We start from the raw sequence: 27795 nt of genomic DNA on the forward strand, positions 1-27795 counted from the left end.
AATGACATAGAATATTATTTTAATAGATTCAGGTAAATCAGGATGCATTTCAATTCAAATTCATCATGAAAGGAAAACACTTTTTTACAAAGTGGAGATTGTTCAAATGTATTCTCATGACATGTCAAATTAGTTGAAACGGCAGAGGAAGTTATACAATACTTCTATTTATCAAAACACTATCAGCCGGACGTTAGTAATTTTGATTGTTTTTTTCTGAATTCAAATGGATTTCCTCTGAATTTATGTAGGTCCTTCACAAAAAAACACACACAATTCTATTTTTTTTGTGTAAACCAGAACAAATTCAGATCTGAATGAAAATCACATGCCTACATTTTTCTACCACACACACACACACACACACACACACACACAGATAATTACTTCAGGAGTTAGTGAAAGGCATATTCACAGTTATAAGAACAGTAGTATCAATGTACAGGCTACAGCACCCAACCTTCAATCTCATGCCAACCGAGTTTATGTCCTGACCTTCGGAACTGTATTCACACGACTGATTCACACACTTACACAGAGTTTGTATTTGTGTTACAGGCAGTTTGGTTTGTTGAACTAATGGGCAGTTTGTTCTCTGCAAAGTGCTTTTCTAAAGTGTGTGGAAGACTGGACACACTTCGACAAATATCTTAGAGAAACATCTGTTCGGAGGTGGGGGAATCCCAGGAGCAATATTGTCGAGGGTGGACCTATTTTCTCTGAGTGGAGAGGGGAGGTCAGGGGGGGAGAGTCAATTCCATTTGCTAAGACTGAGTCGCTAGGGGAGCCAGTAGAGCCAGAGAGAGAAACCCAGTCCATCATTTATGGGGATTCAGATACTGGTCTGTAAAAGCCTCCAATTGCCTCTCAAACTCTGTGGCTTTGTGCCTGAAAATATATAGAAAAAGATGTTTACACATAGACCAACATCTATTGGCACACTAATGATGTACAACCAATTATAATGAGGTGAAAATGCCTATCCAAATGAACCGTGTTGAGGTTTACTGACAAATGAATGCTGTTCACCTCAAGTGAAAAAAAAAAAAAAACTACACACATTCAGTTCAAATGGCATATCTCTGACCTTGAACCCTCAATACAACCAACAGTGAAGTAACCTATCGGAGCAGGCTTATAAAGACACCCAAGCAGAGTTCCCACTTCTCTTTTTCAGGGGAAATGGAAGTTAGGTTGAAAATATGCCAATGGTGAATAAATGCCAAAATGTGACAATATATTTTTCTAGGAAAGCAAGACAGACTACCAAAGCACCATAAGCATCAAAATGTTAAATCAAATGCATTGGGGATGTAAATGTTTTAGGGGGGGGGGGGGGGGGGGCAATAGAGCTATGCAAGGGGAAAAGGTATGGGTTAACACTGGACATTGGAGGTAGCTAGACTGACCGGAGGGTCTTGGAGTGGCTCTGGACGGTCTCCAGAGTCTGGACCTTAGCGGTCAGTCGGCTGATCTCTCCCTCCAGCTCCCTCTGTGTCAGGTCCACCTGCTGACACAACCTCGCAAAGGTCGTGGCCATCTCCCTGGGCAACAAAGGTCAAAGCACCCTATCACTTATTTATTCACCACTTCACAGAAAAGAGGGGAGCGGGAGGGAAGTAAGGTAGCAAGAGATGCATAGATTTGGCTTTCAGCAGATTTTTGCACTTAATACACATCAGTAGTGAATCGGTTCATAAAGCCAGAGTGTTTAGAAACATCTACATACGAGGCTCAAACATTAGTTACTGTACTGGGATTGAGGCCTGTAGATGTGTCCTAATGCAGGGAGCAGGGGCCCAGGCAAACCGGCGACCCATCAAACGTTAGCAAAATAAACAAAAACGTCATGTCTAAGGAGGCTAATCAACATTTTAAAATGAATCGATTTGGTAGACAATTGTCATTATTTTGACCTCCCCAGAGTTCATTGGAAGAGGAAGTGTAAACTTAGAAATGTATCTTGGCACCATAGATAAAATGCTGCTGTTGTAAACACATTTTTCAGCAATTCTACAAATTGTTTCATTCAACTGAGATAATATTTTGCAGCTTTGAAGCAAATTTACAGCAATTCTACACAGTTTAGCTGTAATTATCTCCAATGACTTATTTCTTCCATATTAAAATGGAGTTTGAGATTTTGGCAATGAAGCCATTTGTCTACTTCCCCAGAGTCGGATGAACAGTCATTGTGCTAACGCCAGTTAGCATTGGCTAGTGAAACTACTTCTAACTTCCTTCATACTGGACGCAGAGACATAAAAATAGTATTCACAATGGTATTCTGTTGCAGTTACGCAAGTCATGAAAAAAAAAAATCACATAAAATGCCAATAGTGTGCAAAAATGTCATCAAGGCAAAGGGTGGCTACTTTGAAGAATCTCAAATATAAAATATATTTGGATTTATTTTAACACTTTTTTTTGGTGACTACATGATTCCATATGTGTTATTTCATAGTGACGATGTCTCACTATTATTCTACAATGTAGAAAATAGTAAAAAATAAAGAAAAACCCTGGAATGAGTAGGTGTGTCCGAACTTTGGACTGGTACTGTATATTGTTTTTGTTTACAATATAAATTGATGGAACACCTGCAGTAACTGATCCCAGTTTTAAAACTTGTGTCCTATTGCACACAAAAGGATCTGATAACATGGAAATACTGATTGTCAGCCACTTTCGATAACTCAAAACTGGTTTAAAATAGGAACAAACCTAGATTTTAGAGTGAACTTCCCCCTTTAAGCTGATCCTTATTCCCAGAAATGGCATTTATACAGAATACAGCCTGGACTTACTGCTGGACCTGGTGGCTGCAGTTGGCACTGGTGAAGCGGACAATGAGTTGTAGTTTCTCTGTGGCGTAGTCCACAAACTGGCGCTTGAGCGCATGCTCCTTGGCCTTGGTAGTCCATGTGAGCTTCTCCCACAGGTAGAGCAGGCCGTACATGGAGGCCGACAGGGCTATGAGCCGCCAGCCCACTGTCCGGCACACCTAGCACACACACGGGTAAGAGAGAGGTGGTTTTCATCTTTTTTGGTAGTGGAACTCTGTATGGGAAGCAGCACCCATATTAAATCAGCTATATCTGTTGTGTTGGTTACACATCTGTATAGAGCCATACATATACAATATACCAGGATTCTCGTGGAAAAATATTTTATTTTAGTGTGTGCTAAATATACTTATATATTTATATACTATAAATCAAATAGTCTAGATAAGGGATTTATTTTTGCCACTTCATTTAAGATGGATTGAGATGTATGGATGCATGTATAGAGCCTGGTCCGTACTGTATAGCCCATTATAATGACAAACGGGTTGCCAGATTAGGTGGGAGTACTATTACGCACCACTCCTCCAACGATGACCACAGTCATGGAGGTGCGGGAGGTGAGGGAGGCCAGGTTGGTGGCCATGGACATCATCAGCTCCTCATGGGAGAGCGCGGCGTCCTGGGGATGTGCTACCGCCACACAGGAGGGGCCACTGGAGGGCGTGGTGGACAGGGAGTGTGTCATCTTTAACAGAACAAGAAGGAGGGACAGAGTAATGACAAAGTAGACATTTTTGAAAATGCATGAATAATAAAAAAATTTAAAAAACGGGAATATCATATTTACATAAGTATTCAGACCCTTTACTCAGTACTTTGTTTAAGCACCTTTGGCAGCGATTACAGCCGAGTCTTCTTGGGTATGACACTACAAGTTTGGCACACTTGTATTTGGGGACTTTCTCCCATTCTTCTCTGCAGATCCTCTCAAACTCTGCCAGGTTGGATGGGGAGCGTCGCTGCGCAGCTATTTCAAGTCTCTCCAGAGATGTTCGATCAGGTTCAAGTCCAGGCTTTAGTTGGGCCACTCAAGGACATTTAGAGACTTGTCCTGAAGCCACTCCTGCATTGTCTAGGCTGTGTGCTTAGGGTCGTTGTTCTGTTGGAAGGTGAACCTTCACCCCAGTCTGAGGTCCTGAGCGAGCAGGTTTTCATCAAGGATCTCTGTACTTTGCTCCATTCATTTATCTCTCGATCCTGATTAGTCACCTCCCTGACCAAGGCCCTTCTCCACCGATTGCTCAGTTTGGCTGGGCGGCCAGCTCTAGGAAGACTCATGGTGGTTCCAGACTTATTCCATTTAAGAATTATGGGGGCCACTAAGTTCTTGGGGACCATCAACGCTGCAGAAATGTTTTGGGACCCTTCCCAGATCTGTGCCTCGACACAATCCTGTCTCTGGGCTCTACGGACAATTCCTTCGACCTCATAGCTTGGTTTTTGCTCTGACATGCACTGTCAACTGTGGGACCTTATATAGACAGTTGTGTGCCTTTCCAAATCATGTCCAATCAACTGAATTTACCACAGGTGCCCTCCAATCAAGTTGTAGAAACATCTCAAAGATGATCAATGGAAACCGGATTCACCTGAGCTCAATTTATTTCGAATCGCATAGCAAAGGGTCTGAATACTTAAATAAAGGTATTTCTGTTTTACATTTTTAACTATTTGCAAATAAAAAATGTTTAACTGTTTTCCTTTATGGGGTATTGTGTGTAGATTGTTGAGGGAAAAATATAATTTTATCAATTTTAGAATAAGGCTGTAATGTAACAAAATGTGGAAAAAGTCAAGGGGTCTGAATACTTTCTGAATGCACCTTATCCTATACCAGGGATGTTATTGGGACAATGTACTGTAGGAAAGGAGCTACCAGCTCATTTGAATTTCTCCATTGTTTCACTGGTGAACTATCAGTGTGTGCGCGCATGTGTATGTATGTATGTTTGAATTCAAAATATACAAATATCAGCATATCAGTTAGGCCAGAATATGAAGGGGAAGAATAAGTTCACAGGCCTAATATTGGAGAATGACAGGTTTGGTTGAAACTGTATTTTAAAAGTGGTATCGACATCCTGTCTACTCTACATTATCCATTACACACTAAAACATATTGATTAGTGTGTATTATATCTAACCCATGTGTTTCAACTGTGGTTACCTGAAAGTTCTTGTTGACCAGCATCAAGACTATTAACGATCTATTAGTCGTATATCATATCACACTACAGCTACAACATAGACATGACCAAAGGTATGTGGACATCTGCTCGTCGAACATCTCATTCCAAAATCATGGCCATTAATATGGAGTTGGTCATCCGTTTGCTGCTAACAGCCTCCACTCTTCTGGGAAGGCTTTCCACTAAATGTTGGAACATTGCTGCGAGGACTTGCTTCCATTCAGCCACAAGAGCACTAGTGAGGTCAAGCACTCATGTTGGGCGATTAGGCCTTGCTCGCAGTCTGGCGTTCCAATTCATCCCAAAGGTTTTCGATGGGGTTGAGGTCAGGGCTCTGTGCAGGCCAGTCAAGTTCTTCCACATCGATCAACAAACCATTTCTGTATGCACTTTGCTTTGTGCACAGGAGCATTGTCATGCTTAAACAGGAAAGGCCTTCCCCAAACTGTTGCAACAAAGTTGGAGGCACAGAATCATCTAGAATGTCATTGGATGCTGTATCATTAAGATTTCCCTTCGCTGGAACTAAGGGGCCTAGCCCGAACCATGAAAAACAGCCCAAGACCATTATTCCACCTCCACCAAACTTTATAGTTGGCACTATGCATTGGGGCAAGTAAAGTTCTCCTGGGATCCGCCAAACCCAGATTAGTCTGTCGACTGCCAGATAGTGAAGCGTGATTCATCACTCCCGTTTCCACTACTCCAGAGTCCAATGGCCACAAGCTTTACACCACACCAGCTGACGCTTGGCATTGCGCATGGTTATCTTAGGGTTATGCTCGGCCATGGAAACCCATTTCACGAAGCTCCCAACAAACAGTTCTTGTGCTGACGTTGCTTCCAGAGGCAGTTTGGAACTCGGTAGTAAGTGTTGCAACCAAGGACAGAGTATTTTTATTTGCTACCCACTTCAGCACTTGACTGTCTTGTTCTGTGAGCTTGTATGGCCTACCACTTCGTGGCTGAGCCATTGTTGCTCCTAGATGTTTCCATTTCACAATAACAGCACTTACAATTGACCGGGGCAGCTCTAGCAGGATAGATATTTGATAAACTAACTTGTTGGAAAGGTGGCATCCTATGACGGTGATACGTTGAAAGTTACTGAGCTCTTCAGTAAGGCCATTCTACTGCCAATATTTGTCTGTGGAGATTGTATGGTGTGTGCTCGATTTTATACAACGGTCAGAAACGGGTGTGGCTGAAATAGCCAAATCCACTAACGTCATGGGGTGCCCACATACATACCTTTAACCAAAGTACCTATCCCCATAATTTCTCACCTTTGTATCTTACTGGAATAACGAGAAGTTGCCCCAAGACCCTGATCCTGGGACATTTTTACATTTCACCCACTAATGGTTAAGGTTAGGACTGTGGGAGGGAAAGCAGATCCTAGATCTGTAAGTTGGGGAAACTTCACCCTGTAGCAGTCTTACCTGCGTTACTTGAAAGTTCCTGTCGACCAGCATGAGGGCCCGCTTTGCATTGGTAGGCCCCAGGAAGCGGTTGACCAGTGCCGTCCAGCCCATTGAGAACTGGAACTCAATGTTCTCCTGGAAGTCTGAGCAGAGCGTGGCGCAGTTCAGGTTGTAGCTCAGGTCAAATTTGCGGCTTGGCACAAGAGTTTGTATCTGGCTCTGAACAGCAGGGGGCAGCAGAGGCTGCAGACTCTCTGGTGGTGGGGAGAAACAAGGAAGGAAACAGACAAGTCAGGTGACGTCACTGAAATCGTCTAGATGACTTTTGATCCAAATACTTCCTGCTTCCCTTGTTCCTTGCAGTCCTCAGAGATCTGACAGAACTGGATCAGTGGAAGCAATGTAGTAGAACCTTCTGAATAGGCCCCCTACCCAATTGTGTTAGATTATATAAAAGAAGGTAGGATTTAAAACAGGGCCTTCCTTTCCATGACCGTCTCTAAACACACAATGATCTGAGAGGAATAAATGGGTGAGAAGTGCGCTGGGTGTACTTTTCCTCAACCAATTGGTTTACTCCCTCAAAGTAATTTCATAGAGATCCATTAGATCTTTGTCAATCTGCTTTATGACTGGTTGCCTGGTCACACACACGGGATCGTGACCCTATGAGCCTGTGTCATGACCAAACCTGAACCCAGATCTGCTTGTGTTGTCATGCCAACTCTTGACCATAAGAGTTGGCAAGACAGCATTAACAGATGTGGGACCAGGCTAATCATGACCAGGGCTAGCCTAAACACAGCCTGTTTTATGGGGTGGTGTTACGTGCTGCACCAACTACCTACCGATCATGTCTTTCTGGGAGGACTGCAGGGAGGCGTTGACGGCATTGGAGCAGCGGAAGGCCAGGTTTTTGCCCATGCCCTCTTCAATATGGCTCAGTAGATCCTGTACACAGGGTGAGGGTGGGCAACCGCAGCACATGGTCAGAGATGGAACAGTCAAGGAATGGTCATGGAACGGTCACAGAAAAATAGGTCACTACTACGTGTTAGAGTCATGATGGTCCTAACCTAAATGCTCAGTCTGTTACATTAGCGACAAAGCTTCAATTTCAAGGTGAAGCTGCCATAGAAAGCAGACCTGTGTCCGCCGTGGCAGTCTATGGTGTAACGAAAAATCAAACTCACTGATTTGTAGAGCTTGAGGACGTGGGGCGAAGGTTGGAAGTCCGAGTGGAACTCCTCAATTAGCACGTTGAGACGACAGATCTCTTCGCCCATGGCGCTAGACACCTAGAGAAAACGGTTGTATTAGTGCCTGGGAAAATGTAAAAAAATAAAAAAAATAAAAAAAATGTGCACCACTTGTGGTAACCCTTGGAATGGATTGAGAGTTCCGGCTGTAATAAATCCAGATATTGTAGTTGGCAGTATGACCCTGGAGGGACAGAGTTGTGCTTCCCTGCACTGTTAAGAGGCTTAGGATGGGCATATTTCACAAAAATATTGAAAAAAATTCATGTTATCAGAATAGCATGATTTACCTTGCTCTCCACCTCTTCTGTAATGGCCTTGATCTTCATCTTGATGTCCTCTATGAGCAGGCTGAGCTGGTTCTTCACAAACTCCAGACGATCCATCTGGTATTCACGGTCCTCCAATGAGGCCACTCTATACGGCAGACAGGAAGAGGTAAGGTGAGACACAGGAAGTCAGTGCTTCCACCAGGAAGTACACGGATTGCGATCCAATGTCCATAGCATACGACTAAACTGCTATTACAACAGATACCAAAGTATCGTAATATTCATTGGATAAAAATATTGAATTGTAATAAAATGCAAAAGTGCAACAGGAACATTTGGCAACGATTAAACAGAAGACCACCCGAAAGAACAGAGTGATGTGAGCAGGGATGGAACGGGGGACACACACCTCTTCTCTGCCGCCTCGATGTTGATGGCATCCATGATGGCTTTGACCGTTTCAGTGATCTGCTTGGCCCTTATAGTGTGCTGCTCAAACTTTGTTTTCACTGCTGACTGCGAGATACACTCCTGCGAGGCCATATAATAGCACACACACGTCACTGTGAATGGGGTCTGCGAAACACACACACAGGGTGGCGACACACACAGTGGTGGTGGGACGAAAGGGGACAAGATAGACAACTGCTGAAGCAATTTAAGAATGTGAAAAAAAATAAAAATGTCATTTGCCGTCAGCAGCTCTGTATCAAGAGTCCCACAGCCCCGTTGGTTCTAGGTTCACAGTAACGTGTTAATGAAGCAATAGCAAAATCATAGGAACAAAAGTCAACACAAGAAACAACAATCCTAAGAAAAGAGGATTACTATTTAAAACATAAAACTCAGAAAATACTAAATGCAGGCAACAGAATCAAACATGAGACAGGGTGAACAGAATGAAAATGTAACTGAAAGAAACAGATGATCCTCGCCTAAGCAAATCTAGACTTCAGCAATGAAGACGCAGATTGATGGCAATGTGCACATTGATTGACCTAAGCAGGGGTTCTGAGGCGCCGGCTTGGCGACTCGCGATTGGTGGAGAGAGACTAGTAGTTCGGAGATGAGCTGGAGGTCGAGACTAGAGGTTTCTCTCGCAGCACAGGATGATAGAGATAGAGTGATTAGAATGGTTCACCGCTCACATCTGTAGTGAGTACAAAGTACAAATCGGTCGTTCTGCCCCTAAACAGGCAGTTAACCCACTGTTCCTAGGCCGTCATTGAAAATAAGAATTTGTTCTTAACTGACTTGCCTAGTTAAATAAAGGTAAAATAAAAAAATAAAAAGTGGCACGGGACAGAATCTAGTTAACATCCTATTCAACAGTTTTTCCTTTAGGTGTCCGACCCAATAAAGAGGTAAACGGTATGAGGCAGCATAACTACAGAATATTCTCTCTTGCAAATCTTTTCTATACCATTTCTCCACACACACGCACACATCCCCAAACAGCAGCAGCTACCATTGTGCTTGAGCAGGTGCCCCTGGAAAATCTCTGTCACTTTAGGTGGAAGATAACAGGGCTGGGAATAGCCAGGGACCTTACGATACGTAGGTGCCGATATGATATGTATTGCGATTCTATATGCATTTCCATTCGATACTGTGATTTTATTGCAATTTGATGGTCCAAACATTGCTCACTATAGGTCTGCTGCAGAGAGACGGGAGAGCATGAGAAAATGAGTTTTGATCAGTCAGGGAAATAAAAGTGCTGAAAACATGTTGGCTCACTATTTAAATAGAAGATGGAGAACAAACTATTGGATGAAAAATAAAATCGTTTTGGCACTACCAATAGAGGCAAAAGTGGAGTCAAATACAGTGCCTTGCGAAAGTATTCGGCCCCCTTGAACTTTGCGACCTTTTGTCACATTTCAGGCTTCAAACATAAAGATATAAAACTGTATTTTTTTGTGAAGAATCAACAACAAGTGGGACACAATCATGAAGTGGAACGACATTTATTGGATATTTCAAACTTTTTTAACAAATCAAAAACTGAAAAATTGGGCGTGCAAAATTATTCAGCCCCTTTACTTTCAGTGCAGCAAACTCTCTCCAGAAGTTCAGTGAGGATCTCTGAATGATCCAATGTTGACCTAAATGACTAATGATGATAAATACAATCCACCTGTGTGTAATCAAGTCTCCGTATAAATGCACCTGCACTGTGATAGTGTCAGAGGTCCGTCAAAAGCGCAGAGAGCATCATGAAGAACAAGGAACACACCAGGCAGGTCCGAGATACTGTTGTGAAGAAGTTTAAAGCCGGATTTGGATACAAAAAGATTTCCCAAGCTTTAAACATCCCAAGGAGCACTGTGCAAGCGATAATATTGAAATGGAAGGAGTATCAGACCACTGCAAATCTACCAAGACCTGGCCGTCCCTCTAAACTTTCAGCTCATACAAGGAGAAGACTGATCAGAGATGCAGCCAAGAGGCCCATGATCACTCTGGATGAACTGCAGAGATCTACAGCTGAGGTGGGAGACTCTGCCCATAGGACAACAATCAGTCGTATATTGCACAAATCTGGCCTTTATGGAAGAGTGGCAAGAAGAAAGCCATTTCTTAAAGATATCCATAAAAAGTGTTGTTTAAAGTTTGCCACAAGCCACCTGGGAGACACACCAAACATGTGGAAGAAGGTGCTCTGGTCAGATGAAACCAAAATGGAACTTTTTGGCAACAATGCAAAACGTTATGTTTGGCGTAAAAGCAACACAGCTGAACGCACCATCCTCACTGTCAAACATGGTGGTGGCAGCATCATGGTTTGGGCCTGCTTTTCTTCAGCAGGGACAGGGACAGTGCAAAACTGATAGAGACATACCCCAAGCGACTTACAGCTGTAATCGCAGCAAAAGGTGGCGCTACAAAGTATTAACTTAAGGGGGCTGAATCATTTTGCACGCCCAATTTTTCAGTTTTTGATTTGTTAAAAAAGTTTGAAATATCCAATAAATGTCGTTCCACTTCATGATTGTGTCCCACTTGTTGTTGATTCTACACAAAAAATACAGTTTTATATCTTTATGTTTGAAGCCTGAAATATGGCAAAAGGTCGCAAAGTTCAAGGGGGCCGAATACTTTCGCAAGGCACTGTATCAATTTAATATTATTGTGACATGCAACTATCAATTTATTTCCCCTAGTCACTAGAAGATAAATGTGATAAGTGCCAGTTCTGGCCATCCTCCCAGATCGCTCCAAAACTAAGTCCAGTGTCACACTGGCAAAAGTCAGGAAGGCGAATTCAGAGAGAGAGAGTTTGACTGAGGAGCCATGGTTGACTGGACTACACACCAATTTCACTTCATTTCGAGAGAAAACAAAATCCTAAGTAGTTCTGCCATTTAATTTTAAATGAATTACTTCATACTGCGGGGGTTTTCATATACATTTCAGAGGAGTTGGAGACGTTGCATTTAATCATTAAACAATCTCCATGTTTGAGGCTGAGAACGAGTGGTGTTAGACGTCACACACACACACACAAACAGACACGCACACACTAGAACTTGCCTCAAATATCCTCTCGAAACTCTGGAACTCCTTGAGCCTCTCATGGAAGCCTTCTGCTAAAGCTCCACCTAAGAAAGCGGCACACTGTCAAACAAAGACCACCACATCACAGGAGCATTATCTCTCCATAACGGAGTGTAGCACACTGCCATTTTGGCTACAAACTCCTACAAAAAGAAACCATTTAAAAAGGACAGTTCACTTTCGTTGTATCAGATAGCGTTGAATTCAAAGTAGGGTGACCACATTTAAAATACCTTATATCTTTCAGTCTATTTACTTACTTTCATAGCTCTTCGTTAAAGCCCACTTTTTGTAAGTAGGTAACTGTCCTCTCCAAGTTTAGCTGGAATTTAGCCCGAAAGCATTTGAAAAATGTGATTGGTTGACAATGACATTGGTCTACATTTCGTCTTGCGCTGCGCAGAATATCCGATTTCAACACCGATTGGAGGAGTGTTTAGTACCGCCACATCCTTATATCTTGTCATAAACACAACTTTACTGCAAAAGAGAGATTGGAATGTCCTTTCTTATCAAATTAATGGGAAGACTGACTGAAATATGGGACTAATCGACCTTTTCTGTAAATTAGTGGTGTTTTAATTTGTTGATAAAATGCAAGAAACAATTGTTTGATTGCATGACAAAGGGCCAAAACGCTGGATTGTCGCACAATCTGGGACATGTGATCAGCCTAATTCAAAAGGTATGAGGAAAGAGCTCTGATGAGTGGCACTCTCCCCATGCTTTTGAACACATCACTAACTGATGCAATCCATTTCCACAAGCATTGCTACACTCAAAAAAGTATACGCCATTAGCAGGGTTGGATGGATTACTTGAAAAATGTAATCTGCTACTAGTAACAGTTACATGAAAATAAAGTAATCAGTAACATAATCCTTTGGATTTCTGAAAAATAAGTAACATACTTTTGGATTACTTTAACTTCTAACAGCCAGGCATACAAATGTGAAACAACTAATTATTTAATTTAGTAACATGACTATTTCCAATTTGGGGACTAGTGTGGAAGCATACTCTAATTTACATAAGAGCACACACATCTGCCATACTAACTTTCTCCTACATTTTCAGTTGGTGCCACAAGCCTATGATTTGGTTGCACCAAAACCTTGTTGTGGGGTCAGGCATTTTATGGGCTGTATGGTCACTGGAGATGGCTTGAGCTGACAAATGAGTTAAAGACTGCATTACATAGACAAGATGTGGTGGGTTTATCCGAGATAGTGAGGAATTGTTCTAACTCCTCCTGGCTGTCTCAAAATCATCCTTGCATCTGGGAAACTAAGCAAAGGTGGGGTTAAGACAACAACCCACGTGCAGATAACAACAGGATGAACCCAGAGTGGCTTATGATGCTCCTTGGTCTGCATGAGGGGGGTTAAACCAACCATGACTGAGCATTGTTAGTGCCAGCTACATATAGTACTCTGCACTTGTGTAAAGGTTAGGTTACTCGGTCCAACACTCAAGGGGGGGGGGGGGGCGACCAGACTCATTACTGCAATAATTAAATCGATATTAAATAAAGATGCTTGTTTGAAGAAATGACCAAATCTTTCTCAGTACTGAATTTCCACGACACTACCCACTGAACTACTTACTAGAGGTGTGAACGCTTAAACATTTAAATGAAATTGGGATCCTTAACATTAATAATTTTTAAGTGTTTTCCCCCACAAAATTTGAATCACAGCGCAGTTATCACAAAACGTATTTTCTGTGTTATAGCCTAACTAACTGTAAAGGGCAGAGTGGGTCAATTTCCGCAACAATTAAGACCTGGCTACCACGCTGTGAACAGCGTGAATCAAACCCGTACACATGAGCAGATACTGTGTGACCGTGAAGTGCTGCATCTTGCCTATTTGTTGATGATAGGCCCTGTTTTACTGAAGTTGTGAGACATCGCAAGCCAACAAATTGTGAGATACAGCACTGCAAGATTTTGATTGCCGATAGATAGGCCTAGTGCACAGTTCTGCCTGGTGGCCGACCTGCCTATACTGTGCCCCTCCCCTCTCTCTCCATCCCTCACTGGCACACTGAAAGATGCAAGTGTTTGTGTTTTCGGAAGTATGGCTACTAATCAGTCTCCTCCGTTATAAAAATACATCATCTTAGGAGTCGATTCCGGTATCTTGACACTCAGAAATGGGTATCGACATGTAAGGAATCGAGGAATCAATTACTTTGGAGTCGACTCTCACTACGTCATCGTCGTTAACAGTTGGAAAAATGGCAGAGAAAGGCGAGCGACAGCAGTAAAATCCTGTATGGCAATACTTTGAGAAGTTAAATGAGAAGGAAATGCGAACTTTGCGCGGTGGAGTTGAGGGACAGTAATGGTAGTACAGGTGCAATGCTTAACCATCGAAAAGGGATGCAGCGTGAGACCGGTGCTGGCAGCAGCACAGCTGCGTTGTGAATTCACATGGAATTTTAAGATTGTTTCGGATTGTTTTACCAGAAAACACAAAAAATGGCCGTTTAAACATTAAGAAAACTATGTGACATCCTTACTACCTACCAACAACAATACACACCTGGTTTGACCACTGCGGACACCAAAACACACACCTGCCTACCCACCCATCAACACACACACACACACACACACACATCCACACCCGCTTGCCTACCCACCCATCGACACGCCCACAGCCTCCTGGTTTGACCACCGCGGGGCTTACCGGACTCTGGCATACCCTGAGCTCGCTGCATGCGGGAGTTGAGCACCTCTTTGGCCGACACAAAAAAGATGCGGTTGGGCGCCTGCTCCCGGTCCATTACCTTCAGCTCATCCACCAGGAAGTTGACACAGCGGTCCGTGTGCTGCTTACGCACCTGTAGGGGGAAACGTTACTGCATCATTACTACAACATTACCACATAGCACTAACAAAAACTCTCATGGAGTCATAAACGTAATTTGCACTTCAGCTCGAGGCTTGAGTGGTATACTGTATATGCCATATATGGCAGTGGAGGCTCCTCAGAGGAGGAAGGGGAGGACCTTCTCCTCAGTGAATTTCATAAAAATAAATAAACATTAAAAAAAGTTATCCTTTATAAATAAAACAATACTAAATATACAGTTGAAGTCGGAAGTTTACATACACCTTAGCTAAATACACTTCAACTCAGCTTTTCACAATTCCTGACATTTAATCATAGTAAAAATTCCCTGTCTTAGGTCAGTTAGGACCACCATCATTTGTGAAGTGCACCAGTCCCCCCTGCAGCAAAGCACCCCAACAACATGATGCTGCCACCCCCGTGCTTCACGGTTGGGATGGTGTTCTTCGGCTTGCAAGCCTCCCGCTTTTTCCTCCAAACATAACGATGGTCATTAGAGCCAAACAGTTCTATTTTTGTTTCATCAGACCAGAGGACATTTCACCAAAAAGTAAGATCTTTGTCCCCATGTGCAGTTGCAAACCATAGTCTGGCTTTGATATGGCGGTTATGGAGCAGTGGCTTCTTCCTTGCTGAGCGGCCTTTCAGGTTATGTCGATATAGGACTCATTTTACTGTGGATATAGATACTTTTTTACCCGTTTCCTCCAGTATCTTCACAAGGTCCTTTGCTGTTGTTCTGGGATTGATTTGCACTTTTTGCACCAAAGTGCGTTCATCTCTAGGAGACAGAACACGTCTCCTTCTTGAGCGGTATGATGACTGTGTGGGCCCATGGTGTTTATACTTGTGTACTATTGTTTGTATAGATGAACGTGGACCTTCAGGCATTTGGAAATTGCTCCCAAGGATGAACCAGACTTGTGGAGGTCTACAATTGTTTTTCTGAGGTCTGATGATTTCTTTTCATTTTACCATGATGTCAAGCAAAAAGGCACTGAGTTTGAAGGTAGGCCTTGAAATTCATCCACAGGTACACCTCCAATTGACTCAAATGACGTCAATAAGCCCATCAGAAATTTATAAAGCCAGGAGTTTTCAAAGCTGTTTAAAGGCACAGTCAACTTAGTGTATGTAAACTTCTAACCCACTGGAATTGTGATACAGTGAATTATAAGTGAAATAATCCGTCTGTAAACAATTGTTGGAAAAATTACATGTGTCATGCACAAAGTAGATGTCCTAACCGACTTGTCAGAACTATAGTTTGTTATTAACAATACATTTGTGGAGTGGTTGAAAAAATATGTTTTAATGACTCCAACCTAAGTGTATGTAAACTTCTGACTTTCAACTGCACATATTTTTTTTAATAGCATCCCCTTGTCTGTACTGCCGGTAATACCATATGCCCAGGTACGGTACAGGAACAGAATAAAAAGGTATGAAAATCTTGACACTGCTCAACCCTATTTCAGCACCAGTGGCTAATTCTTCTATTCTGAACTTTCAAAAAATGTATTACTGCACCGTTATTGTTTGTAAGACACTCACATCCTCCATGTACTCTGGCTCGCTGGCCGAGGCATCCCAGCGGTTGTTGAGGATGAAGATGTTAGGTTTGGAGAGTTTCTCGTTCACCTTGTGGAAGAAATGCTTCTCCTGGAGGACACACAAAAAAATACATGGTCAGAAATAGTTAGCGCACCAACAAAGAAACACCGTTACTAATATCAAAGTGCTGTGTTAACCTTTACTTAAAAAATATATATATATCATAAGGAGAATTTTATTGATTTCATTTGACAGGACAGTTGGAAAAGAAATCGGTGGATAGATATTGGAGGAGGAGGCACAGACAGGAAGGGCACAGACAGTTGGTCGAGGTGGGGCTCGAAAACCCGGTTGCCAAGGACGTATGAGTGGTCCGGAGTCTAAAACTTTACCGACTACACCAGACTGTGGCACGTGTTTAACCTTTAGCCACAATTCAGAGATAAGGTGTCCCAATGTACTGTGTACATACAGTCTGTGTGTGTAGGTGACCCACATACATAAACACTCCAATACAATAGGGAACGTGTAGTATACACACACACACACTGACTCAGTCAGACTATACGGGAAGGAGATGTGCCAAGGGCTTTTGTCAAGTGTCACAAAGATAGGTCATTGGCTAATTCGATAGAGAAGGGCTCCATTCATTGAAAGACTGTTATTGTCTGTTGTTTATCAAACAGTTTCATTCAAAAACTAAACTTAGCTAGAACAACATTCACTTGAATAAGACATTGTGTTTGTCCAAGAGCAAGGTATTATCAGTCAAATAATGCTTTTCTACTATATAGAGTACTTCAAATATATAGGGTTCTATGATTTAATTAAACAGAGGCTGGGTATCCTAGGGTGCTTAGTCAAAGAGTGATTTGGCACAGATAACGAGCGAGCTCGGTGATTGACTATGTGCCCTGACATTCTGTGAATGCCTCGGCAGACAAACAGAGCTGGTCCTGAGTGCTGGACAAAATGGAGACGGCCCTATCCTAGACTATAACAAGCCTTGGAAAGAAAACAACCTCTCCTTCCTCACAAGAAAACACTTCCTTTAGTGTGTCAGTTCACATACCAATTCTCACACTTAGTTCAAATGAAATACCCTTAGATTAAAGAGGCATCATTCCAATATGACAATTGGGTACAAGCTGCTTAATATGCACAGATTTTCTTGAAAACATTGTTGAAATATGTTGACAATTCCTTCTAGTTGTTCGAAGAACAATTTTGCTAATTTGTTGCTTCATAGAACAGAGTGCATTAGGAAAGTATTAAGACCCCTCGATTTTTTCCACATTGTTACGTTACAGCCTTATTCTAAAATGTTTTAAATTAAATGTTTTACTCATTAATCTACACACAATACCCCATAATGGCAAAGAGAAAACAGGGTTTTAGAAATTCTTGCAAATGTATTAAATTATTATTATTATTTTTTAAATACCATATTTACATAAGTATTCAGACCTTTTGCAATGAGACTCGAAATTAAGCCCAGGTGCTTCCTGTTTCCATTGAACATCTTTGAGATGTTTCTACAACTTGATTGGAGTGCATTTGTGGTAAATTCAATTGATTGGTCATGATTTGGGAAGGAACACATCTGTCAATATAAGGTCCCACAGTTGACAGTACATGTCAGAGCAGAAAACCAAGTCATGAGGTCGAAGGAATAGTCTGAAGAGCTTCGAGACAGGATTATGTCGAGGCACAGATCTGGGAAAGAACATCAAAACAGTTTTGCAGCATTGAATGTCCCCAAGAACACAGTGGCCTCCATCATTCTTAAATAGAAGAAGTTTGTAAACACCTAGATCCTTCCTCGAGCTGGCCGCCCGGCAAAACTGAGCAATCGGGGGAGAAGGGCCTTGGTCAGGGAGGTGACCAAAAACCGATAATTACTCTGACAGAGCTCCAGAGTTCCTCTGTGGAGATGGGAGAACCTTCCAGAAGGACAACCGTCTTTGCAGCACTTCACCAATCAGGCCTTTATGGTAGAGTGTCCAAACAGAAGTCACTCCTCAGTAAAAAGGCACATGACAGCCCGCTTGGAGTTTGGCAAAAGGCACCTTAAGGACTCAGACCATGAGAAACAAGATTCTCTGGTCTGATGAAACCAAGATTGAACACTTTGGCCTGAATGACAAGCTTCACATCTGGAGGAAACCTGGCACCATCTCTACAGTGAACAAATGTGTAAAGTACTTAAGTAAAAATACTTTAAAGTACCACATAAGTAGTTTGTTGGGGTTTACTATTTATATTTTTGACAATTTACTTTTACTCCACTACATTCCTAAAATAAATAATATACTTTTTATTCCATACACATCCCTTACACCCAGAAGTACTCATTACATTTTGAATGCTTAGCAGAACAGGAAATGTTTCAAATTCACACATTTATCAAGAGAACATCCCTGGTCATCCCTAGTGCCTCTGATCTGGTGGACTCATTAAACACAAATACTTTGTTTGTAAATTATGTCCGAGTGTTGGAGTGTGCCCATGGATATCAGTATATTACAAAAAGAAGAAAATTCTGCTGTCTGGTTTGCTTAATATAAGAAATGTGAAATTATTTATATACTTTTACTTTGATACTTAAGTATATTTTTGAAATTACAATTACTTTTGATACTTAAGTATATATACTTAAATACTTTTAGACTTTTTCTCAAGTAGTATTTTACTGGGCGACTCACTTTTATTTGAGTCATAAGGTATCTTTACTTTTCCTCAAATATGACAATTGGGTACTTTTTCCACCACTGATGGTGAAGCATGGTGGTGGCAGCATCATGTTGTGGGGATGTTTTTCAGGGGCAGGGCCTGGGAGACTAGTCAGGATCGAGAGAAAGATGAACGGAGCAAAGTAGAGAGATCCTTGATGAAAACCTGCTCCAGAACGCTCAGGACCTCAGACTGGGGCATAGGTTCACCTTCCAACAGGACAAAGACCCTAAGCACAAAGCCAAGCATAATCACTTTACCTCTACCTACATGTACTTATTACCTCAATTACCTCGACTAACCTGTGCCCCCGCACATCAACACTGTACCCCCTGTATATAGTCTCGCTATTGTTATTTTATTGTTGCTCTATCATTATTTGTTATTCTCTATTTCCTTATTTATAATTGTATTTATTGTTTACTTCAGTTTATTTAGTAAATACTTTTAACACTCTTATAACTGCATTGTTGGTTAAGGGCTTGTAAGTAAGCATTTCACTGTAAATTCTACACCTGTTGTATTCGGCACAAGAAACAAATACAGCTCTGTCAAGATCCCATCGGGATTGGTCAGATCTGTCTAGGTACCACCTGGAGGATCAGCTTGCGAGCACTCTTACCGTGTTCATGAGGGTTGATTCTGAGTTTGCCACCAGCACGAAGACATCGGCGTCCAGGCAGAAATTGTCGATCCAGCTGTCCAGCTGTGTCGTGACATCTGTCCCAGGGCTAAAGAAGATGGCGGATAGGGTTAGAAGGTCAAGGTCATAACGTCTCCTAGTAATTTTAGTCAACCTCTGCTTATTGATGGTCAATCCTTCCCATGGGACTTGGGACACCGGTGGATGACGGCTAGTCTAGTTAGGCTATTTAACAATACTTATGGCATAGCTACAATTGCAATAGTCATATACAGGGACACAGGAAAGCAAAACAGATTCACGCAGGTTCACTTCTTCAGGCTTTTATCGCTGTTCAGTTGATAGGTGATCCCCATACACAGTGTTTATTTGAATAAAAAAATATATACAATAGTGTATATGTAGCTATAAAGCCATATCTAGCTATATAGCCTCTCAACGTCAGTAAGACCAAGGATCAGTCACTTTAACTATACATTCATGTACATACTACCTCAATTGTGCCGACCAACCAGTGCTCCCGCACATTGTCTAACCGGGCTATCTGCATCGTGTCCCGCCACCCGCCAACCCCCCTTTTACGCCACTGCTACTCTCCGTTCATCATATATGCACAGTCACTTTAACCATATCTACATGTACATACTACCTCAATCAGCCTGACTAACCGGTGTCTGTACGTAGCCTCGCTACTTTTATAGTCTGTCTTTTTACTGTAGTTTTATTTCTTTACTTACATATTGTTCACCTAATACCCCTTTTGCACTGAAAGCATTTCCTGTAAGTAAGCATTTCACGGTAATGTCTACACCTGTTGTATTCGGCGCACGTGACAAATAAACTTTGATTTGCTCTGATCGTGGACTACAGGAAATGGGGGGGTGAGCACGCCCCCATCCACATCGATGGGGGCTACAGTGGAATGGGTCTTGAGATTCAAGTTCTTTGGTTTCCAAATTACTAATTACTTAAAATGGTCCACACATACGGAAACAGTCGTGAAGAAGCCACGACAGCAGCCATTCCCCCTCAGGTTTAAAAGATTTGGCATGGGCCCTCAAATCCTCCCAAAAAAATCTTCAGTTGCACCATTGAAAGCATTTTGACTGACTGCATCACTGCTTGGTATGGCAACAGCCCTCAATCATATGGCACTACAGTGGGGGATGCAGACTGCCTAGTACATCACTGGGGCCGAGCTCCCTGCCATCCAGTGCCATTGGCACTGACCCTGTATACACTGAATATACCAAAAATTAGGAACACCTTAATATTGAGTTGCACAGCCCCATTTTTGCCCTCAAAACAACCTCAATTCATCGGGGTATGGACACTACAAGGTGTCGAAAGCGTTCCACAGGAATACTGGCCCATGTTGACTCCAATGCTTCCCACAGTTGTGTCAAGTAGGCTGGATGTCATTTTGGTGGTGGACCAACAGGAAACTGTTGAGCGTGAAGAACCCAGAAGCACTGCAGTTGACACAAACCCACTATCATACCCTGTTCAAAGACACTTAAATATTTTGTCTTGCCCACTCACCCTCTAAAAGGCACACTTAGACAATCCGTCACAATTGTCTCAAGGCTTAAAAGTCCTCCTTTAACCGGTCTACACTGATTGAAGTGGCTTTAACAAGTGGCACCAATACAAATTACATTTAGCTGTGTTTTTGTAGCAACGGTGATGGTAGTTTGCAAAACAAATAACTACTGGATAGATGCAAATAATCATGATATCCTTTTGCCAGGTAAGCACAGCCTACTTTGTAGTTAACATTTCATTGAGAAGGTTTTTGGGAAAGCCTTGCCATCCATCAGAAGATTTTTCATTAGCATCATCACTAATGTGGTAGATACGCGCACCGCACATACACAGACAGGGGGAATTCTTGTTACCTCTTCATAAAGTTGCAGGAAATGCCAATCACTTATGCATTCTGTTCATGTCTTAACATAAACTTGGGAAAATTAATGAATTTCCAATACATTTAGTTTATTCCCTACTAAGTTCAATACATTTTTAAACATTGTTGAATTCCATTTTAATGTCTGGTTTCTGTGATTCCGTCCGTGTTCTCCACATCGCGGATTTTATAGGGCCCTACTCTTAGGACCAGCGGTGTAAATGGAGGTCAAGTGAGGTCATTGGCAGCATTCCGTTGCCGTACCTGTCTACGAGAACCAGATCGTCTCTGAGCAGGGCACACTTGGTCTTGGGCCAAAATACTCGGACCAGGCAGCCTGCGTCCAGACTCTCGTCCATGTGCAGAGCGTGACCCAGCTGGTTCACAGTCTAGAACGAGAGAAGTCGTCACAGTATCATTTACTGGATTTCAATCAATCTCAAACTTTGCTTGCCTTACAATTTGTATGTAATGTATAATGGCAGAATCAAATATAGATTTTTTTATTCCTCAAAACAACCAGAGTAGAGGTGCTATTACATATTTAAAAAAAAAAAAAAAAAATGAAACATACTGCACGTGAAGGTGAGGCATCTCTTTCCCTAAAAAAAAAAATACTGTTTGATAACGCTAATGCTCTGGTCCCCCGGATGCAGATGTGAAAACAATTAATGTGTTTGAGTGTTACAATCAACTGGAGGAAAAGTATCTGCTGATTTTTTTATTTTTTTCTTCTTACAAAGGTTCTAATGGTCTCTACAGCATTTTCCAATAGACAGTGTGTTATATCATGGATAATAGGTTGAGGCTGAGGGTAGCTCTAGCTTAGATCTCTGTATTATGGATATCTTCCATACAGGGTTCAAGCATGTCCATTCTTTAATGCATTCCTTCTACCTATATTTGTCCTGTGTAAACACAGGCTTTTGTTAGGGTGTTGAAATCCATAGTTTTTTATATTTTTCCAGTGGAGTAGAAAGTTACGACTTCAAGTGTGCACTACCACTCGATATTTAAAAAAAATATCCTTTATTTAATGTTTACCTGTGATTGTCCTGATTGCAATAACCTTATCTAGACTAAAGTTGTTTAATGATTAATTGCTTAGTCAGAAATCAAAACGTGACAGTGAGGGTACACTTTATGAGTGGTAAAACGAGTTAATCACCTTCAAGTAACTCAATCAGGTAGCCCAATTCCAACCTCACTGAGGATGTATTGCCTAGTATATGAGTGGTAATAAGAGCTAGCCTAATCTTCCATGCATCTAGGCCTAAGCCAATATATCCACATCTCCGGTGAACTTACCTTGATGCTCTTCTCCTCCTCGGAGCCCTCGGTCTTGAGGTAGGCGTGGTCCGCGTCCGTGCCCTCCACACTCAGGAAGCAGTTGGTGGTGTGACCCATGCCACTGGGCAGCACCCGGTCCCTCAGCATGGCATTGACCACTGTACTCTTCCCATTACTCGTCCTAGGCACAGACGATCATGTAAGAGGAAGTCTAACTACCTTGCTTTTACCTCATACATACAATCTCAAAGAATTTTTAAATCAAATGATTGGTTACTTTTATTATTATTTTATTAGGTATTTTTCTTAAAACTGCTTTGTTGGTTAAGGGCTTGTAAGTAAGCATTTCACTGTAAGGTTAAGATTACCACACCTGTTGTATTCGGCGCATGTGACAAATAAGATTTGATTTGAAATCATTATTACAGAAATGTTGGCCAGATGTGATTTACTGGATTATGAATAGGCAATCATGTCATGATGAATCTTGTCAAATAGCTAGTTTGTATGTATACAGAGTGATAGATTACCACAAAGTAATCACAAAATACAGACCGTATGATTTTCAATACCGTGAAAAAGAAAGTACTTTTTGGGGAGTTGGGGGCACCCCCGCCATGCTTGGGCTGTGGAGGTGCGTACTATGCCACTGCTTATAACAATAAGTTAAGTATATCTATAAGAACTCTAAGACGTGTCAAATAGCTAAGTGGTTAGATGTCAAGAGAAAGCTTCTTGGTTAGAGCAGAGACATTCAATACCCTCCTGGATCAAGAGCCCCGAATAAAACATTTTGTGCATCCCGCAAAAAAAATAGCGCACCTTGCGTGCACTTCCGGTAATACCGTATACCCCGGTATGAAAATCTGGATACCGCCCATCCTTAAAGTCAGTGCCGGTTCTTGCCATTCTGCCTCCATAGGCAAGACCAAAAAATGAAACCCCTCGCAAAATTAGAATAGTCCCAGTAAGCAAAATGACGTTGAAAAGTCGTCTAAAATACTTATTTTCCAGACGTTGAAGAGGTTCAATTTAGGCTCTGAATGAAAGGTGAAAAGGTATTTTCCATGTGTTAAAAAATACATATTTTCTAGAATGTTGAAAAGGCATATTTTCCTGAATTTGAAAATTACTTATTTTCAAGAAGTTGAAAAATACATATTTTCCAGAAGTTGAATTCAGGGTCACTTTCAGTACTGAAAGAAAGTTGAAAATAAGTAATTTATAGACGTCTATGTTTGGGCCAAATTAAGGCTGGTCCAGACCGGAAAAAAATCGGAACCAAACATAGACATCTATGATGGACCGGACCACAAATCTATGTCCGTGGACATTGAAATCAAGGCTGGTCTACACTGCACCAAATCTGAACTAAACATAGACCTATGGTCGGTTCAGATTTGGCCCAGACCCGACCAAAAAACAATGTCCATGGATGCGGAATCAAGGCCGGTGCGGAACTGCACCAAAAAAAAAGACGTCCAAAAGGCATCTGTCCGTGCTTACTGAGGTGTAGCCTACCATGTCGACATGCAATAGAATTTTGTGGTAAACCCATAATTTGTAAAACAGGCCATTGCATTGGCTTTATTAGTCCTGATTCTTGTGACTAATCAAGTTGGCTATTTAAGCACTGAATATCAGCTACCCAACTTTATCAGGAGTTATCGCAAGCCTATTTAAACAGCAGGAAATGCACAAGTATTTCATTTTTTACAAATTTGAAACACCTGATCATGACAATGAGGTGAAACTCCTGGACAACAGTTGTGATTGTCCATTCCATATTGTCCATTTTACTTTGACCTGTCCTGTTTTTAGGATATGTTGCTTTGTTAACATGACAGCTCATCTTTTGGGGGGGATTGAGCGCCATTTAGGTTAGACTACTTGATCGGAGAAACCAGCATGATGTAAAAAGTGTCCGTGTCATTACATTGTCATACATTTTATCTCTAGCCTGTATGCTACAGAAAAGGCCACATACTCTTTCTACCATTTCCTATATCTGCTACATGATTTATGTCATTTTTGACTGAACGTTGGTGGAGTGCTGTAGAGATGAGTCTCTCCAACAGCACCCTGGAGAGGCATGCTGGGAATGGACAAGCAAAATATTTTGTGCCCCTGCCTTTGACAGAGTGGGCACTGCTTATCAGAGCGCTCACCTAAAAAGCCCTTATGCCACTAGATGAAAGAAATTGTCATGGTTTTTGTTCAGAATTGTGAGGTTTTATGTGTTGTTGGAGGTACGTCTTAGTCAGTTTAGCTCAGAAAATGCCGCCCTCGTCAATCTGCCTCCAAATCCTGCCTAATGAGCGGACCGGCCGTGCCCAAAGTATGCTTCAATAAACCAGCAATAAAAAGGACACTGAGTCGCACGTCACATTTTCTTCATTATCCTCAATTAGCAATGCTGAAAGCGTGGGAAATAAGCATCTACTACAGTACAATACAGTGCTTTGTATCCATGGTGTAATGAGAATAATCTAAACTGATTAATAAAAGCAAAACTCAATATCATGATGCATTGATCTCTTAACTGCGGCTGTCTGTTATCTACCCATATTTTTTAGTCTCTAAGCTGTGTACTATGGATTTGACAAATGGATCATTTTGCTTCAAGTTTAAATTGTCCAGAAAAAAATCTGTGTCAAATTACAATGCGGAATAATGGTCCGATTACATATGTATGACCACTAAGGCAGGGCAATTAAGTTATATCTACCACAACTCTTTACAGACATAGAACGCAGCTACAGTAAAATGTTGATTGCGACAATTGATAACTTTTCAGACAATTTTTAAAAAAGTGCTGCATCAGGTCTGTACATTTTTAGACAGTAGAATTCTGCTCCAGCGTAAAGTAATCTTTTTCATGACAAGAATAAACGTTGCTGACTGATGTGCTGCTGTGTTGTTTTTTTATGCAGTTTTTTTAATGGCATGGTAGCTAGATGTGTTTTATTTCTACTAAATGTTTTGGTAAATCACAGTATTTAACTTTTTTGGGAGGTAGAGGTCTGCGAGCAGCAGCTTACAATTATTTGATTGACAGTTCTGGTTGCCTATTGATGGACTTTAGTCCTGCTTCAGAAGCGGCATTCCTTTACAGATAAGTAAAATGTCTGTTAATATCACCAGAGGTTTCGTGTCCACATTTAACAAACTGTAGTGTAGCCTACCTTAACAGACAGACAAACACACCGTTTCCGAGGCCCTTTCAAGCGGCCACATTCCATTATGTCTGAAAAGCGTAATTGATACAGGCTACCAGTAGCCTACTCTATTTTATGAGGCAAAAACGAAGTAGGCTACCCTGTGCTCACAAGACTGGCCCGAAGACATCGGTGCCATGAATAGGCTAGGATATTCTACACACAACAGACCAAAAGATTGAACACACACTTGCATCCTTAGCAGGCAGGCCAGCAAGAGAGAGAGAGAGGCAGAAGAAGGCAGAAACGTACTCATATTTTGGTCATCTGCATCTCACAATGGCTCGTCTTGCACGCCTTGCAAATTCACCAAGTAGCCTAAAGTTCGCCTCTTCCTCTCTGGTTTTACTTGAATTACACAACTTCCCCAGGCCTTTATATCCTATCGGCTATAACACAAAAAAATAATATGTTTTGTGATAACTGAATTGTGATTTTAATTATCTGGGGAATAAAACAAAAACTTGGTTATGGTTTTTTACTTAAAGTTAAGGATCCCAACTTCGCTTAAAATGTTCACACCCCTACTGTGTACACTAAACTCAAACTAAGCACATGCAAAACAGTGGAGAAATCAAAATGCATCCGACTACACTTATTTACCTGCCAAAGAAGGCCACCTTCATGTGTCTGCGTGCAAGCACATCTTTGATAGTTTGCAGTTTGCCAGCATACGCCTGAATCTCCTCCTGTTGGTCACGACTTGCAATGTTCTCCAAGGCTTCATTCTGACACGTTTCTGACAATCACACAAGGAAAAGTGAGAAGAGAACAGTGTATTAATTAGCCTACTTTGGAATTCAAAATGTTGCCAACATACCTGATTTACTATACACACTCACTCACCTTCTACAAATGCTGAGCCTTCCTTCACATACTCCAGCAGTTGCTCAAACACATCACCGATCTTCTTTTTGGCCACTACAAAGCGTTTTAGTGGAGAGAAATTCCCCTGAGCTGAATCCATGCTTCAGCTTTCTGACCTTGGAGAAAGCATGCAAATTACAAAAGGTGGAATGTGTGTCATACTTTGTGCACTATCAAGTGGCACCACATATCGAGCTATACAATACGGACATGTCTGTTACTTGACATATTCAATAGCCCTAGTGTGTGCCTTAACCAGGACAAATGCTAGAAAGAGCATATTGTCATTACTTTCATACAGGAACACACAGCTTGCTAAGTGAAATGTAAGACCACGACAACAACTTCAAAATAGCTACAATAATTAAAATGTCAACCTTCATGAGTCGTATACATGTGACTATTCATTGCATGTACGTGGAGAAAACTTGCTTGCGTCCCCCAAAAAATGTGCAACTAGTGTTGTGTTATGAAAGCTAATAGACCGAAGTATGAAACTGTTGGCTAGCTACTGTACTTGTCTGGCTAGCAAATATATATATATATATATTTTAAACACTGCGGTTGGCTACAAAACATCTCATCAGTAGACAACATTACCAGCTAGTTAAAGCACGAGTAAGTTAATCGTACACCGGCAAGACAGATATTGTATGACACATGTCAACAAACATATTTAGCTGAAACTGGCTAGCTAACGTTAGTTAGCTACTGTATACTAGCTAGTTGCACCGTTAGCTAACTAGCTAGCAAGTAATTAGCGGAAACAAACTACACAAGAGTGACATTTCTTTACATAAACTGTTATTTGTTATATCACATTACTAGCTAACTAGCAACTTCGTGTATTATTGAAATGCATCGGTTTTGTAACGCGTGTCGTGGCATGCTCTCCTGTCAGGTATCTACTGTAACGTAGCTATAGTTAGCAACTTTCATGTTTAATGATGTTAGTCCATTTTCCCTTACCACAACTTCAGGCGAGATGACCAAAGTTACCTTTTCATACCACAGACAGGGGTAAATCCTTTTGCCGAAAATGAATGGTCAATATTTGGTAAAGTTACTAAGGTCGCCAGCTAACCTTTCATCTGTTATTCGTGTCTCAGTCAGCAGTAGCTCCTCGCAGCCAGGGCAAAGGGGCGGGGCTATAGATCAACGCGTTGATG

General features: G+C 41.6%; 1 protein-coding gene across 6 annotated transcripts; it reads right to left on the reverse strand.

Moving 5' to 3' along the window:
* LOC110524016 (mitofusin-1) lies at positions 1-27795 on the reverse strand. Of its 6 annotated transcripts, none has more exons than XM_021603296.2 (18): positions 27711-27795; positions 26606-26742; positions 26363-26498; positions 22560-22722; positions 21516-21640; positions 19325-19433; positions 15970-16077; positions 14251-14404; positions 11531-11598; positions 8403-8524; positions 8012-8138; positions 7656-7760; positions 7311-7413; positions 6481-6716; positions 3367-3534; positions 2808-3004; positions 1410-1544; positions 1-888 (listed from the first exon to the last, which is right to left on the reverse strand). In XM_021603296.2, exons 2-18 carry the CDS (start codon positions 26724-26726, stop codon positions 819-821), a joined length of 2247 nt encoding a protein of 748 aa, XP_021458971.2. In that variant the 5' UTR covers positions 26727-26742; positions 27711-27795; the 3' UTR covers positions 1-818. The 6 variants fall into 6 exon arrangements, with proteins under 6 accessions (XP_021458971.2, XP_021458970.2, XP_021458969.2 ...); XM_021603295.2 differs by having other exon boundaries at positions 27626-27776; XM_021603294.2 differs by having other exon boundaries at positions 26606-26737; positions 27596-27775.

Source organism: Oncorhynchus mykiss, chromosome 5, assembly GCF_013265735.2.
Source record: "Oncorhynchus mykiss isolate Arlee chromosome 5, USDA_OmykA_1.1, whole genome shotgun sequence".
NCBI lineage: Eukaryota > Metazoa > Chordata > Actinopteri > Salmoniformes > Salmonidae > Oncorhynchus > Oncorhynchus mykiss.